This window comes from Crinia signifera, chromosome 3 (assembly GCF_055691185.1).
Source record: "Crinia signifera chromosome 3, ASM5569118v1, whole genome shotgun sequence".
Lineage (NCBI taxonomy): Eukaryota > Metazoa > Chordata > Amphibia > Anura > Myobatrachidae > Crinia > Crinia signifera.
The window spans coordinates 168551863-168569794 of NC_139219.1; the positions used below are offsets into that span (position 1 = coordinate 168551863).

The window sequence follows — 17932 nt, forward strand, 5'->3', positions numbered from 1 at the left end:
TATGCCACACTGAAATATGCACAATTCTGTTATACAGTGGGAGGGGGACGGGGGTCTCTTCACAAGCATAAGGTTGTCCCAGTTGCTGCCTGTGATGAAGTTTTGTGCCCCATTTAAAAGAAAAAAAAAAAAAATATATATATATATATATATATACACACACGTTTTAGGGGCGGACCGGCACTCAATCACCTCTGGTGCTTTGCTCCAGTGCCTTCCAAAACAATGGGTACGAAGTGGATCAAATGGCGGCACTTGGAGACTGGTAGTGGAAAACAACTCTTTTTATATTTTCATGGTGCAAAAAGATACCGACGTTTCGGGGGAGACCCCGTTTTCAAGGTGCAGAAATACAACAAACAAACATGTGTAAAGACCCCCAGGCCATACAGAACTAATGTGTATGCATATGACAGGATGTATGTGACACTGCTTTTTATGTTTTTATTGTCTTACACAGTTTCCAGCACTCCTGTTTACACTGTTTACTTTTGTATGCACAGGTCACCTAGGCAACCCAAGTGCAGCACAAGCTACTTCCTGCTACACGCTGGACGCGGACGTGGGGGACGGGCTCCTACCTCAGCTCTGCCATACCGTATAAAGGTAAGGGTCTTTACACATGTTTGTTTGTTGTATTTCTGCACCTTGAAAACGGGGTCTCCCCCGAAACGTCGGTATCTTTTTGCACCATGAAAATATAAAAAGTGTTGTTTTCCACTACTAGTCTCCAAGTGCCGCCATTTGTTCCACTTCGTATATATATATATATATATATATATATATATATATATACACACACAGACACACTTTTAAGGGGGGGGGGGGGCGCAAAGCTTCAAACTTTGTGAAGATACTCACTCCCCCCCTCCCCCCTCCCACTGTGTAAAAACATATAGGCAAAAAACTCTTTACTGGAGAAACCCATCCCTCCCCACATGCATGCCCATGTCCCAACTTTAAAATCTTACTGTACTCTAGCTGTCAGTATCCTCTCTGCCTCTGAGCATCCCCACTGACACTGAACACTCCCGAGTCCCTGCGCTGCTGATCTCCCTACCGCCGCTGCCAATCTTCCTGCTGCAGGCTCCTCACTTGCAGTGCACGGGCGACGTCATGATGCCACCCGCGCACTGCATCACTGTGAATGCTGAAGCCTCTGTGAACCTCTCAGAGGCTTCAGCTTACACGGGACACGACATGAACGCGATCTACCAGCGGGAGCTACATGATCGATTGGTAGATCACGATCGACCTATTGGCCAGCCCTGCTCTAAAGGGTCCTCTAAAAGGTTAAATTCGATGGACGCAAGTCTTCTTTCAACCTAACCTCCTATGTTACTTTGCCCTATTTCCCTTTCCCTCACATCACATTTTATGTTTTCCCTTCACCCCTCTTGTTCACTGCTGTAACAGTATGTTTAAACCATTAATGTTGCAATACATGGTTTATCATTGGTCTAGAATGATTTTTCTAGACTTGGCATCTGTGTAGATTTTGATTCTTGTCCTATGATAAAGCCCTTGATTGTTGCTTGTAAATTATTCTCCCTTCATTTTCAGCAAAAAATAAATTAAACAAAAAGCAAATCACCAAAAATATGAAAATACATGGAGAACAACCCATCAAACACTAAAAAAAATGTAAGACACCTGAATTATAGGGTTCAGATAAAGTTTTTATTGTGTGCATGTGAGGACAAATTCGGAAATAAGCTGGAATTGCATTGATGATGCTATTTATTTGTACAGTTAAGATAAGAAGCATTCTGTGTGGCCTTCATGCAAAGTGTGGGGTAGATGTATGAAGCAGTGATAAGGGAGGAGAAGTGATAAAGCGCCTGGTACTTTATCACTGACCAATCAGCTTCTGACTGTTAAGTTACAGGCTGGGTTTAAACAGGAGCTGATTGGCCGGTGATAAATTACCAGGCACTGTATCACTTCTCCTCCCTTATCACTGCTTCATAAATCTACCCCACATATTAGTTTCAGAGAGAATGGATTATGTGATTTGGGGAGACAGGGATCCAGGGTAGAAAAGGCAACCATTTTTGTAGCCTGCTTTGGAAGTACCCAATTCAAGTTTATTGGGTAATACTTAGTAGCTGAAATTCAGGGAAGGGTGACTGCCAGGTCTGCACAGAGGGGGCAGAGTAAGGGGCGTGGCTTGGGTTTAGAAAGGCAGTTCCGGTGAGTGAGGATGCTAAGGAGGCCGTGCAGGGGACATTACTGTAATGCAGAGATTACCAGCATTGCGAAAAGAGGGAGCCGTGGCTATGATGATGCAGGTCATTGCAAATCGCATCATCACATGCTGGGTACACCCACTTCACTCAGTAAGTTTTCCATCTTGGCAGAGATTGGCCCATGTAATTTTCATGAGCCTCCTGGCCGTTCAGGGGGAAAAGTCAAGCATGTGGTAAAGCAATCTCATGATGAGTATAGAGACTGGGCACCGCAGGCCCCCTGGGGGTATTTGGCAGCTGCTGAATAAAGGAAAGAGTGCAAGTGAAATCAGTGATCTCTCTGCGGTATCCATCTTGTTAAATAGAAAGGAGCACTGATACAGCATCCACTCTTTTCTTTAGCTAGAGAAAGATGTGACCACTGTTTCATACAGTAACTAGACCCCTAAATGTAAATTCATAAACAAAATTTGTTTTTGTGATATCTTAAGCTATATACACACTGTTGTTTTCGATAGGATTTGTAACTTCTTAAAAGACAAGTAAATCAATGGCAAACCAGACAAGTAAATCTACTTGTGAACCATGCATCCATTTTAAATGTGTCTTTAATGTGCACTTTCATATATATGGGTCTATGACAAAACTTAATGCCAAATGCATGCTAAAATGCGAATGTAAATGTTTTTTCTCATTTTATTGCACTTACAATGGGCAGACACTAAGATGAATGTACAGTAAGCTTTCAACTACATTAAATTGTGTCAGACACTGAAAGGCAGAAAATACGTTCCGCACAACGCAATTTATACACACACCTATAATATATGTATGGCCGCATTTGGTGCAATAAAGATTATTTTCAGAACAATCTAACTGTGCTTAATTTTTTGCTAAACACTCATTCAAAATGCTAAATATTTAACCCCATTGTGTGTTAAGCATTGGAGCCCAATGACATACCTATTTTATGTCCACAGTGGAAGCGGTATATTGTGTTCTCAAAGGAAATACCCTCTTTATACTGTACTTCATAAAATGGAGGATTACTTGTGGTAGCAATAGACCTAATGCTTTACAATTTTAAGACGGTAACAGCTATCCATTATCAAGATAAAGACATTATTATAACGTTAACTGCATATTTTATCGTCAATTCGAAAAGTCATCAGAGTACCAAAGGTTATTATTGCATTTGTACAAATTACTCATATAGAACTTTCAAGGGTGTAAAAAACTATGTAATACAGTTTACTTGAGGCTGTATATAAAACAGTATTACATAAAAAAATGGATTTGTCGACATACAATACAGAAATGTCTTTTTATGAAAAAATAATTTATCTTGGCTATTCTGCTGACAACATCTCAGAAGAAAAGGTGCTTTAAAAGTTCCGGCTGTGGGGTCATGCTATTGCAAAAATTACTCTGTCAGAGACAGGAAAAAAAGCCTTCCTGCTCCATTCCAATCACAGCTGAAGTTCTCTGATAGATTTTCCTAGTAATGGAAAAATCACGTGAAACGCAGTAAGTATTGTAAGGGTCAACTGAGTTCTAGAGCTCATAAGGTATATGGATCATCATCTTCGTCACAAAGTCCCTGAGAACTACTTATAGCTATTAGAAGCAATAAACTACACAAATGTAATGATTTTAAGTGATTAGTAAAATGCGCAGTTTAGTCAGGGATAGGGAACCTTTGGCCCTCCAGCTGTTGTTGAAATAGGTGTACCAGCATGCCCTGCAACAGTTTTAGCATGGCCAAATAGCAAAGCTGTAGCAGGGCATGCTGGGATGTGTAGTTCAACCAAAGGTTCCCATGCATGGTTAAGATGGTATACAACGAAACAGGTAAAAATTAGAAATCATTCATTACTGTATAACAAAACAAAACATTTGGGCAGGGATGCAATTGTTATCGCCGCCCGATCTCCTGTCTAATGTGATGTCTTCCTCACAGTCCACTGCAAATTCTCTGATTAGGGATCCAGGCTGAATTAACCCCCTGGTGAGATATTTTGTAGTACAACCATTTCAGGTAATTGCTGCAGAATATACAACTGAGATGATACAATTGGAAAGTTACAAGATATCATTTCATGTTGGATTTTGTTCTGTTTGCTGCTGGCAGCCCTAGTCATGATTACCCTGCTTTATATCAGACCAGACACTGGGCAAATTTACTCCAATATTTTTTGTACCTTAATAAGGAGATCGCAGGGTTATATTCAATTGATCTTTTTTTTACCACACTGACCATCCTAATTAGTGTCTAGTTTAGCCACCTAAAGCCAACTGAATTGGTGTGGTGCAAAAAAGTCCCTTTTGAGCGCAGGTCACTTTCCCCTCACTTCAAACAAGTCACTTTCCACTCACTTCAGCTCGCGACCCATGGAGAGTACAAGCTCAAATGCCAGCCTTAGGATACATGTGAAAAGTTAACTTTGTATCACTATGCAACACACATCTCCACATCTCTCAACATTCTAAAGGCGCCCATAGACGGTCCGTTCCCGGACCGTCCGTTTAGTACTATGCGATGCGCGCTCCCGCGCATCACATAGTATGGTACAAAAAGTATGTGCTGCACATACTTTTTGTACTAGCTAAACTTCGCATCGGATCGCAGTGCACACTGCATGCACTAGGCATGCGATCCGATGCGAAGCGTGCTAATTGAGACCCGAACGGATCCGTTTAACGGACCGTGTATGGGTCCCTTTAAACTGAGATTCAGGATTTCACGCATGTGGCCAAAGGACAATACCCCCTAATTTGGGACAATCTAGGGGTGTGGCCGCATGTCGCGTCCTCAGCCTCTCAAGTGTGACAGTACCCCAAAAGCAGGAGTGTTCTGCTAAAATTGGGACAGTTTGGTGGTATGCATATCCTGTAATGGAGAACATATTTCAAGTAAATCCGCACGCTTTCTTGGGCACAATTCATCTGAAACTCAACATACATCCTTGGGCACACAGACCTTAAAATAGGATTTATTTTACAACTGTACAAAAAGTGTGTGCCACACTGTGTTTTTCATGGGCACATACCACTGCATATTCCCTGAAAGACTGTCATGCTTCAATTCATTTCTGCCCCTGATTTCTTTACTATTTGACCTTACCCTACAGGTCCAGGTCATGACCTGTGCTCTGGCAAACTTAAAAGTCGGGCGGTGGGAGTTGCCATAACAAGTACTGTGACTGGCCTCAGAGAGATGTACTCTTTACATACAGAGTTCATCACTTTCAGGGAATTTATCTGACAATATTACAGTATTCTTGCAAACTGCGTAATAAATATTAATAGTGTAAGATGCTAAACCATAAACATCTCCTCTTCATTTTGACACCATTTACCTCTCCTACATGGGATACATATCCTGGCAGTCAGGGTGCCAGGCAATCAAAAGACCGACCCTGGCATCCCTGTACAGAGAATACCACAGGCGCTCCGTATGTACCCTAACCCTCCTTTGCAGCAGCCTAACTCTAACCACCCCTCTCCCAACAGCCTGACCCTTACGCTTCCCGCTAGTGCTAAACCTAACCTCCCCTGTCCCCCAGTCTAAACCTACCCTCTTTTATAATTGCCTAAAGGCGTGTACATGCGGATAAAGCCCTATATATCTACCTAAAAGATATTTTGTTCATGCTAAACAGACACAAAGCAGACAGTTTGTAAAGACAAAAAAGCATAAGCAAATTGTATAGTACTATTAATTACGTAGAATAAAATAACATTGTAAGATTAAAAAACATTAAACCCTGAGCAATCTAGGTGTGGCCTCAAAAAAGTGACTTTGATGAGGAATGTGCATATTTGTGTTAGGACATTGGGCGAGATGTACTAAGACTTCAAAAGTGATAAAATGGAGTGATAAACCACCAACCAACTCCTAAAATGTCATTCTTCAAACCCAGCCTGTGATGTGGCTGTTAGGAGTGGATTGTCTGGTACTTTTGCATTCTCCATTTTGTCACTTTTTTGCCTTAGTACTTTTGGTCCATAGTCACAAGGCAAAAGTAAAATGTTAGCAGGTAGCTGCCTATGTTAAATAGGCAGGGGCTTCAGAACATTTTTAGATTGGAGTAACTAAAATATAATATGAAATTGGTGCACCTAGCATCTGGCCAAATTAGATGGGCCGCTAATTCTCCCAGACAAATTAATCACCTCCTTAGAGTGCAGTTGTGTGACCACCATACAATAGAAGTGTATCTTTGTTAACTTTAATAAAAAGTCACCCATGAGGATGAGGATTACTAGGGGCATACAGAACTGCAAAGTGCCGCACAGACTGAATGCAGGGGAGGTGAGGACAGAAGCAAGGGGAATGGAATGTGGGGCATTCACAAAAGTTGTCTCACAACAAAACAAACAACTGGCCATTTAGCAAACATTACCCACTGCTTTATATAGCCTACCTATATACTGTACCTCCAGTGGTGCAAGTAAACAAAATTCCCCAATGATGCTGTGCGCCTACCAAAAAAAAGGGCATTTCTGCCAGACTTGTGCCCCGTGTCATTCCCGGACCCTGTATACACTCCAGTCTTCTGGCCTTACAGCCTCCCGACCCTTGTCTTGGCAGTCTCCTACCCGGTCAATTCAGCATCCTACCCTGTCCCTTGTGTCTATCAGCCTCCAGTGCCCCTTAAGTGGCAGCTCTTTGGGTACAGGGGTTTAGGGCAGATCCCTGGGTACAGGGGATGACAATGGCAGAGGGTGAGGGCTGATCCTGGGGCAGATCTCTGTATACAGGTGACACTGACAGGGGTGAAGGCAGATTGGGGGCAGGTGGTAAGGGCATATCTAGGTACAGGAGGTGACTTGGTCAGAGGGTAAGGGCAGATCTAGGTGTAGGGGTGACTCTGGCAGTTGCGAAGACATCTGGGGGCATGTGGTAAGTGCAGATCTAGGAAAAGAAAATGTCACTGCCAGAGAGTGAGGGCAGACCACTGGGGGCAGATCTGGGTAGGCTGTATATCTTATTTAGTTGAGTTCTGGTTGAACTTGTTTGTTTTTTTTCTTGTCCAGATTACATTAAATGCAAATGTGATGGACCAATACGTTGATTGAGAAACTGCCATTCTGTTTACATCTGGTAACTTATGTCAGCTTCATGTGATGTTAATAGGGAAATATTGCCCTAACAACTTTATGGTTTCTGTTTCATCTAAATTATACCATGAAATAAAAAATGGATTAGAAGTTGGTTTGCCAATTAAATCTGATTAGGATTGGTGCACAATGTATAGCACTTTGGAGTGACCAGTAGCACCATTGTTGCTTTGTATTATTAATCTATCTATAGTTTATACCCAGAGAACCTTTTATTTTCTCCACAGCGAAAATAACAGAGAAGAGATATGTGGGGCAAGCTTTAAAAATTGTTTTTGGTAAACAGACTTCTCTGCACTGACTGGGAATCATTAGCACAGTTATGATATGACCTGGAATCACTTGACATGACATTCTGACTACTGAACTGTAGCTGCTGAATTGCAGAGATAAAACCTCAGTTGTGACCAACCACTGTACATATACAACAGGCATTCTGAGGAAAAAGGCAAGCTGTATTGTGTTTCCTTTTAATGAATTTCAGTACAGCTCAGTATACTCTGAAAATGAATCAGAATCTATTCACCTAATGCTGCAAATTGCATACACTTTTAGTCTGTTTGACATCATTAGTCAGCAACTTTAATCAGTAGATGATACTGTTAGCAACAGTGTATTTTGCAAAGAAATGTAGAATGTGTTGCTTATATTAGAAACAAACTGTTCACAGAGGGCCAGCCAGGGGGGGGGTTCTGGCCTTAAGTGATGACAACAATAGCACTGGTATATAGTATGATCAATAGAGCTGCCACCACATCAGTGTAAGGGACAAAGCATAGTTGCTGCACATGCCCAGGATCTAAGCCCTCAAACATCACAATGGACCAGAGAGCAACTGCCAGGAGGAAGAGACAGGAGCCTTACCATGAAGTCAGAGATTGTGAGCTTAGAAAGTGCAGTACTGGCTCTATTATGTTTGTGTATTTATTTATTATATGTTTAACCTTTTCCTGAGCACTTATCTTGTTTAAATGTTTGAAACAGCCTATACTATAGACCATCTGTTCTGTTAAATATTAATACTGTATTCCATACTGTACCCAGTGTATAAAAAGTCTAATTTTCAGCGATGTTACCGCTCCCCCAGACTCCCGTACTTACTTCAATGCGGTGCAGATTTTGAGACTTTGGATTATATGTGGAAACTCCCCTCTAAAAATCCTGCTTTTGCCACTGGCTGGTTTGCTGTGTAACAATACATATGAGGTCCCAAGATTGTAACATGCATGAGACTCATGCAGGCAAGAGCTGTCTGGCAACTTTCAGCCTGGGGGGCAAACACAAACGTGGCCCTGGCTTTGCTACCAAAAAAAAAACTACTGGAAAATGAGTAATAAATATATTCCAGGAGTAATTTATCTAATGTGGGATGGTTTATCTGATGAGAGTGTGGTTAATCTAATGTGGGTGTGGTTTAAGTAGCCATTTAAATATATAAAACTTCTGATGTCAAAGAGCAGTAAACAAATGTAAAACCTACTAGACCCGAGCGAAAAAGAAGAAACTATTCTTGTGCCTTCTGTGCGGTACATTAAGCAAAACAGTGACCGCTATACAATAAACGCATTTAAAATCAGGCAACAATCAATGATACAGGGGTGATGTAGGGTGCTACTGCTAATGCGCAAACATTGTCACAGTAGTACATAACCAGGATCTCTCATACAGGGTGTACTAAAGGGAAATTGGGGCCAAAAGTCAACTTTGGGCATTTTCCCATATTTACCAAGCCTGGATTTCATTGATGGAACCTGAATCTTTCTGCATTTTGCCCTAAGAGGGATTGAAGTGGATCCTTCCCAGAACACCTCCTGTTGTCGCGGCATCAATATATATCGCAAAAGGCAGCTATTATTGGGAGAGAGGTCCTTTGCGATACTAATCGCATATGTAAGAACATATGCGATTAGTATGTCCGTGGTAAATGGGGGGATGTAGCTCATGGCAGATGGCATATGTAGCATATAGTACGGCTCTACTAATTGAATTATGAGTCAAGAAAATCCCTGTAGAAGAAGATATTGATTCATCAGTATTTCTTTATCAGTTTTATTAGGCATTCCCTGAAAAACTGACATTATTGCTCATCAAATGTTTGTGCACTGTCCCTGAAACCACATTTGGGAAATATTAATTATGCTGTAAGCAACTGTTTAAATGAAGTGCTCATGCTTGTGCACACTCCAAGTTAGGATTTTTGCCAGAGAATACTGTGTACTGTGCACCTCACAGCAAACTTGTATATTATATAATAATAATTGTGGCAGTATCACAATGGATATTTTAATTTTGAAAAAGAATATCCACATTATATACTAAACAGTGATACCTATAACCACTGCCCCTGTAATACTCCTTTCACACTGACCAATGCCGGGTATGAACGCGCAACAACCCGGGAAATTGGTCAGTGTGAAAGGGTCCGAAAGAATATCCCGGGTCGAGCGTTCTGGTAGGATCAGGGTTGAACCCATAATGAACCCGTGATGCAGTGCAGTGTGAAAGGTCCCTACCCGGCATGTATGGTTCCTAGACTCTACCATGCAGGAATATTCGCATGCAAGCTCAATGTTTGTGAAGTGCGCATGTGAATGCACCGGTTGCGTGCGGCAATGGCGAACAGACTGTTCAAGGGTGCACGCACCCAAGATTGCAGGTGTGGGGCGGTGGGCCGGGGGTCTCCCCCATGGGAATGCCCAGTGTTTCATGGATGTTCCCATGGAAATCACCTGTTAACGTGGATGCCGGGGTGGGCAGCTGACATCACCTTATATCAGATGCCCGCCCACTTCCTCCCAAATGTGCACGCATATCTGAGTGACCTGAGAGCCACTGATATGCGGCGACCATCGAAAGATTTGAGAGTTTCCCCCTGGCCTGCGAATGCATGTTTATGTAAAAGGCGACACGGCACAAATATGCAGCCTTGCGAGTAAACCAGAATAAGGTCCACTGTCATTACATTATAAGATCCACCATGCAGCCTGATACTACTCATCTGCTCCTCTTCACTCTCATGCTGCTGCTGGATACTCTTTCCAGTATAAGCAACGGGTGCTCCTACGTAAGGGCGTGTCTGTTGAGTTTGAATGCCAGGCGCAGAGTGCGCTGCAGGAGCCACACCTTCCCCCAGCATACTTCTAACTAGGTTTACCTTCTAGATTATGGGTAACAGCCTCTGACGTCACTTATGTGCTTTGGATAGTGGGTGAGGGGTAAAAACAGCAGTATGCGTGGCAAGAATGTGGGTGTCGGCTGAGGGTAATGGTGGTGGATAACGAAGTCCAGCTTCAGTTGCTGACGACAGGGCGGGGTTAGCCGGGATCAGTGTAAATGTCTGAGTGCAATATGAAAGGGTACATTCCCGGACTGTGTCCTGGGATGCGTCCAGGAACATATTCCCGGATGTGACAAGGCTCTGTCAGTGTGAAAGGGGCATACATTACTTTCCTAGTATACTGAAAAAGTCTTCCACTTTTTTTCAGGCAAACTGACATTGCGCATATGTACAGTGACAGATTTGGAGGCTGCAGGCGAGGGATTTGAACATCTTCCCTCAGCTCCTGGTTTGCCAAATTTCAAAGCAATATCACCAAAAGATATTCAAAATGAATGTTTCAAAGAGGAAGAATGAAACTCACCTCTTTGGCAATTCCAGCCAGCCCTGTAGCACTGCAATAGTTGCAGCGTTACAGTGATGCAGGACAAATAGTGCGTGTGCCAGCCCGACAGTCCTGGAGGAGCTTGCGTGACTCAGTCAGCATTGGTGCATGTGCATGGAAGCCAGTAAGGGTGCTTATGCAAAGCAAATACAATTTTACTAACAACTCACAGATGTCCTCTGCTTCCCTTTCAGCCTCTGCCGGACACACAGAGCTGACTTTGCCATTTGGCAGCTGCCTGGGGCACAGGATCTAGGGGGAGGGGGGCACCACAGTCAGTTTACCGCAAAATGAAGAAGGTCTATAAGGAAGACATCCTTGTTGTACTTAAAGCCCCATACACATTAAACAATCCACCCTGACCCCGGTATTGGCTGCGGCGGGGACTCGGCACAGTAGAGAGCTATGGCAAGGGGAGCGACAGCCATGCTGCAGCATGGCCGTTGTTAACGAGGACTCCCTCTTCTGTACATGTTCAGATAAGTGAGGCGGTTGTTAACTCTGCATGGAAGCACGCATCGTTAACTATATTGAGTACATACAAGGCGATATAGTAAAATTAGCACATCAGCGAGTTAAATAGGAGGAGAGTTTTAATGAGCCAGGGCCTTCGCCCACCGAATATGGTGGGGGGATTTATTTAACATATAGAATAATAGTATTATAATTAGGGGGTATTCTATTGACAAGAGAAGCTCACTACAACTGGGGAAATTATTCTTCAATGAGGCGTTATGGACATTGGATAGGGGTTAGGGGATTAATGCCCCTGGGAGCTCTGGAGGAGTAATAAATATCCCTAGTGATATTTGTCCCACTTGCTGGGATCCCTCTACAACACTCTGTCCTGAGGGGAACATAATAGGGGGGCATATAAAAGGTCGTTTACACAGTATTCAATAGCTCTGTCCTAATAATGGGTAGGACTGTATATACAAACCTTATTTGAATAAAACACACAAAAAGAACATTGTTCTGTAATTACAATATTATATAAAATCTTTCTTGAACTGCTATAGTCAAAATGTGAAATGTTATTGTTTTCTCCATGCATAATCCATCATAATGCAAGATAAATACCCCAAAGGACTCAACATCTCACCCCGAATGACTAGCAAAGATAAAAAAACAACATTTTTTTTAACTCTGTTTCACTGCCGGTCAATAAGAAACACTTTGATTGCTTAGCAGTAAAGTTTGTACTATACATGGAATATGCAAAAAAAATTTTTATTTATTTTAGATTTAGCACTCGATAATTACTGTTTCCATTTCCTTTATACCATCTTAACTTGAACCTATATGCTTAGTTAATTGTATGCCTCTGTGGTACAGGAGCATGCTAGTTTCAAGATTAAATAAATTAAGATATCAAAACAATTTTTAATATGAATGGATAGAAGGTGGGTTATAAGACGTATAAAGCTACTTAAGAATCTCTTTGTAAACCATGTTGGTTGCTAGCATCACCAGGCTCCTGGGTGAGCTCACTATGGAACAGGTTAACTAGGAGTGACCATGTGTAAAGCAGTCCTTCCTCAAGTCCATACCTTAGGACTTGTTTATGGTCAATGTAAAGAAAACCTTTAGGGTGATCAGTACCCTCATGAATTCAAAGGGGTACTGTGATGGTATGAGCTCCCTTAAAGCACAGCCGGTGAATACGGTGGCATCAATGAAGTTCTTGTGAAAGGTCTTTTCTCGCAGGCACATATTATTTAAATGAGGTTTCAGCACCACAGATACTGCTAATATACTCATTTGAGTTTGTGTTTTCCAGTATTACAGTGCATAGCAATGGCACCTGTCAGTTAGTGTAAACCGTGGAGCATTACCAAATAATTCCAAAATATATAATGTGGTCTACCATAATTTCACTCTTAAAAGTTATCAAGGATGTGGATTTTAGCAGCAGAAATACAGGTGGGAAAATCGTAGTGCATGGGCAGCAGATTTGCCAAGCATTAAATATTATAATTAATACATTGCATATCTGTAATGCCCACTTTCCTAATACACTCTGAATTGATTACATCACGTAATAATGACTAATGAATATTATACCGGCAAATTTATAGGAGTTTACAAATATTATAACATTGCTTGTGTATTTTAACATCATTTTTTCACACAAATATATAGTTATAATAATATGGATGGTAAAGTTTGCCATCTTGTATAAAAGTTTAGTGTTATTATACATAGGTTACAAACTTTTTAAAATATCCTCTTACCTCCGCTGTTTTGGAATTTTCACCCACATCTGTAATTTTGACAGGTGTAGAGCGCTGGGACACAGTTCCCTCCTCCTCCTTATCTGTCCCAGAGTCATCATCAGAACTGCTGGACACTGCTTCCTCACTTGGAGGTGGAGGTGCACTTGCAGCAGTTTTACGTTGTAATACAGTCTCTTCTCTATTTGTTTTACTGCTGCACAGAAATAAGAAAAATATATGTTATTTCCAAATGCGCAACATTCAAAACTACTGAGTAAAATCTACATCTATATTATTGGTAAATAGATGGATAGATAGATAGGACACTCATATTTGACATGAGACTTAATGCTGGCCACACATCAGACCAACTTTCATCCAACTAGTTAGTTAGATGGAATAAAAATCTGGTACTGGATGTGAGCAAATTTGTAATTCAGTAATTTGTTCCAAAAATCTGGAAACGACAAAACCTGTCACTCAAAGTAATGCAGTTGTATCAGTTTGATTTAAATAATTTCACTGAATGTTTTTGTCCATTTTCGAAGGTCATTTGCTCCCATACAGTACCAGATTTTTATTCCATCCAACCAAATAGTTGGATGGTTGGATAAAAGTTGGTCTGAAGTGTGGCCAGCATAATGATAAAAAAAACTTTAAGGGGTCAATTCAATTAGCTTGTGAGAGGGACATATTGGTGTTGCAAATGCATATACACACCACAAATGGCAGCTGAACTGGGCTTCCTTATGGCCAAATTTCACCTCAGACTTATTTATACGCAGCTTTAAAGAGGTGTAAATAAAAGCCATGAGTTAGGAACTACCATAATGCGGCATATAGCTACACAGCCTTGTGTGGTGCCTACAATGGTAAATGTTGCTATGACAGAATTATTGGCATCTCAAATTTGAGGGAAAAAATGGATTAGACTCAGTTATAATAAATTAGAAAGTAGAGTCACCTTTGATAAATTGCCAGTGCCCAGAAGTCTTCGTTAATCAATGAATGATTAAATTATTGTTTAAGAGGCCAGTTTTTATTCTGTTCATATGTCACAATGGTAAGGACAAGAGATCTATCTGAAAAACTGAGAAGTGATTATCATTAATCACAAGACCTCTACTGGGTACAAAGCCATATTGGTATCCCTGTCTCAACAGAGTGTTATGTCAGGGGACTATCATTAGAAAGACTGATCGCCATACAGTCTTCTGGGTGCTCAGGTATGGCATATTGTGGACTGGCCATTACTGGGTGGTGAGAAAGTTCTGGTGGTCATGGTGCGCTTTGGCACAAATAACAGAGTTCGAGGCAGGTGGGGTACCTTAAAAATAATTTCAGGACGTAAGCTATAGGCAAGTACATCCCGGGTAATTTTCACCAAAATTTGACCTGTGCCACAGGCTAGATCAGGGAGACAGAAGGGTCTTGAGGAGATAATGCATGGCTAAGGGAGTGGTGCAGGAAGGAGAGGTTTTATTTCTACTAACATCCTGAGGAGTGCTGCTTTAATACTCTACCTCTGCATTGGACCACTTCATAGTGGCCCTAAGAAGGTGCCCCAGCAAGACAACCCCGCCAGCCATATTGAGTGCAGGACGATATCCACACACACACACACACACACACACACACACATATATATCTTATCTGTGTAATACTGAGGCGCTCAATCATTATTCATAATGAAAACCGCAAGACATGTGAACCATTAAACACGTGTATATGAAATATTTTTTTTCTTAAAAATACCCATATTCAGAATAATTAAATTATAGAGTATCTAGAACTGTACAAGTGCAAAGCAGCAATTGATTCTTTGCAATGAGAGGCTTAACATTTATTCACAGGTCCGTCGACCTTCACCGGAATTGCCTATAAATGTCATAACAGCTCCAAGTAAAAATGACATATTCCATTACAAATGCAATTATTACAGGATTTTCACAGCCTCTCTCTTCCTACACAAAAATCATTTGCACTGCTTATATTATTTATATATTATGGTGTGATGACAAATACGACAAATTAAATGGAGCATAATTAATGTTTCAAATAGACTCACACAATCAATACAAAATATAAAGCTAAACTGATTGCAACAAATTTACAAAGAGGTAAGACTGATATAATTGGAGTGGAGATGATCAACTACAGTAAATAAGATGTTTATTTTTTTTTTTAAAAAGGGTGGCTACAGTATGTCGTCTTATTAATTAGTAATCTAATCCTGAAAAGAACTGTGGGAAAAAGCCTGACCAAAAAGATCACTGAAAATCCAAACATTAATGGGGAAAAAAGACAGCAACTGAACCAATAAAAACCACACTTACTCTTTGGAAATACAGAATATATTTTTTTTCTTCCATTTTATTTATAATTTAAAAAAAAAAGACATACTATTCAATGGGTAATTGCAAATATCAACTCACAGTTCTACTAACATGTACATGTACATATTGTACCAATTACCAATTGCACATACATATATCTATATATATATATATATATATATATATATACACATATACACATAGACAAGATACACCTAACATAAAATACAACTGTCCAGTATTGCCCAATCCAATACAACCCAATGCCTGCAAGTAGATTTCTAAATAGCGTAGGAAATGGGGTTTTATATGGTTCTTTACTCAATTTTCTCTAATCTACCCTCACCCCTCTACATCATCTTCCACTTCACTGTGCAGTAGTTGTGGTATCTTTAGAAGTTTCTTAGATGTACTGTATTAGTGCATTTATCTCTCTCATAAATTCAAACTTAAAACCTCATATTTATATGTGTTTTTCCGTGAGTTATTGTAAATGCAAACTAACTTCCCTAATTAAAAGAGAAAAAAAAACACAAAAAAATAAATAAAAATTACTTCTTTATCCACTTATTCCATTTTATTCCACATTCTATAAAATGTATTAATCGTGTTTCTCCGAATTTTTTTTGTGTTTTTCCTGTAGAACCATATAAATCACCGGGTGTGGTATAGGATTCCGACAGTCGGGATCCTGACAGTCATTAGCCCGACTGGCCAGACTCAGACAGCATGGCGAGTGCAACAAAGCCCCTTCCGGGCTCTAAGCGCTCCCCACGCTGCGGGCACGGTGGCTCGCTACGCTCGCCACCTATTCTATTCTATTGGCCGTCGGGAACCCGTCTGTCGGTATTTTAACAGTCGGGATCCCGATGTCGGGTAAATGACTGTCGGGACCCCGTCCAGCACCCAATCCACCAATGCTTTCTAGCCCTCAAAATGTGAACCTGTGTTTGTCATCCATGTCCTGGCTATCATAACCTTGGCCAATAAACACATATTAACAATAAATGCCTTTTCATCTCTATTTATCGACCAATTCCCAGTTATATTCAAAGACAACATTTAGGTGTGAGAATTGCCTCATTTATTCCTAGATTTTCTAGGGCTGATTTAATCTTTTCCCAGAATCCTTGCACCACCTGACATTCCAAGGTGGTAGAAAGTACCCAGTGAATTGTTACATTTTGGGCATTTATCTGACACTTTCCCTCCAAATTTCAAAAATCTCATCATATGATATGTTATCTTTACAATATATATATATATATATATATATATATATATATATATATATATATATATATATATATATATATATATATATATATATATATATATATATATATATATATATATAGGTACTGACGGACAGGCACACCGTTTCCAGAAAACCAATGGCCGGGGTGCAATCACCGATAGTAATAATGTAGACAACAGAATAGCGGCACTCCACGGGCTTCACTCAGTCGGAAAAAATACCAGCACACCAGGTATTTAAGTCAAAGCGACGTTTCGGATTTTACTCCTTAATCATGCAAAGAACACCAACCACAGAATGATATAGTTCACTCACCTAAATAGTAGAGGTACACAGCGTCATGCTCACCCCCTCCACCGGCCAAGCGTCCTCTCCGAGTTCCCGCACTTCCGGGTTGTGGAACGTGCGTCATCACGCCCACTCCGTCCCTCTGTGCGTCCTGGTTGCTAGGAGACCCCCCGATGAAGTGGCGAGCGACAGGTTGTTCATGGACCGTATTGTTTTTGAGAATTGCCGACTTGATTGCAGCACGGTGGTTAGCTATTCTTTTTCGTAGGGTGCGGATCGTTTTCCCTACATAGCATTTGTCGCAGGGACATCTTATTAAATAAATAATGTAGGTGCTGGTACACGTCACAGGGTATTTAATGGAGAACTTAACTCCTGAGTAAGGATGGTAGAAAAATTTGGTGTTCTGCATACCGCTGCATGTGATGCACCCTGTGCAGCGATAGCACCCCCCACTGCGCACTTGGGTGTTAGACGAGACTCTATTAGATATTTCGGTACGCACAACCCAGTCCCTAATGTTGGGGCCTCATTTGTAACACGACATGAGTCTAGAGTTTTTGAACTTCCCAAGGTTTTTATCCTGCTGAATGACAGGCCAGAGGGATTTGCTTGCATCGGTGATGGTACGGTCTGCATCATTGAATTCTCTGACCCAGCCGATTCTGTCAGAAGTCGACACCTCTTCCTTGGGTCTACGAGATAGCAGTGCCTCCCTACTAAGGGCATCCACCTTTCTTCTAGCAGTAGTAAGAACTGTATGATCATAGCCCCTGGCTTTGAATTTGTCAGACATTTTCAGCAGTTCTTGGTTCAATTGTTCAGGTTCGCTCGTTATCCTCTTGACCCTGATCAGCTG

The 17932-nt window shown here is 41.1% G+C and overlaps 1 protein-coding gene across 2 annotated transcripts in view; it reads right to left on the reverse strand.

The window, feature by feature from the left end:
- FIG4 (FIG4 phosphoinositide 5-phosphatase) overlaps window positions 1–17932 on the reverse strand; it is a 330801-nt gene that overhangs the window by 113341 nt on the left and 199528 nt on the right. Inside the window, exon 21 of one of the 2 annotated variants that reach the window (XM_083176914.1) lies at window positions 13210–13402. In XM_083176914.1, the coding sequence (XP_083033040.1) occupies window positions 13210–13402 (193 nt within the window). Of the gene's footprint in view, window positions 1–13209; window positions 13406–17932 lie in introns of both variants that reach the window. The other variant, XM_083176913.1, reaches the window with a different exon arrangement.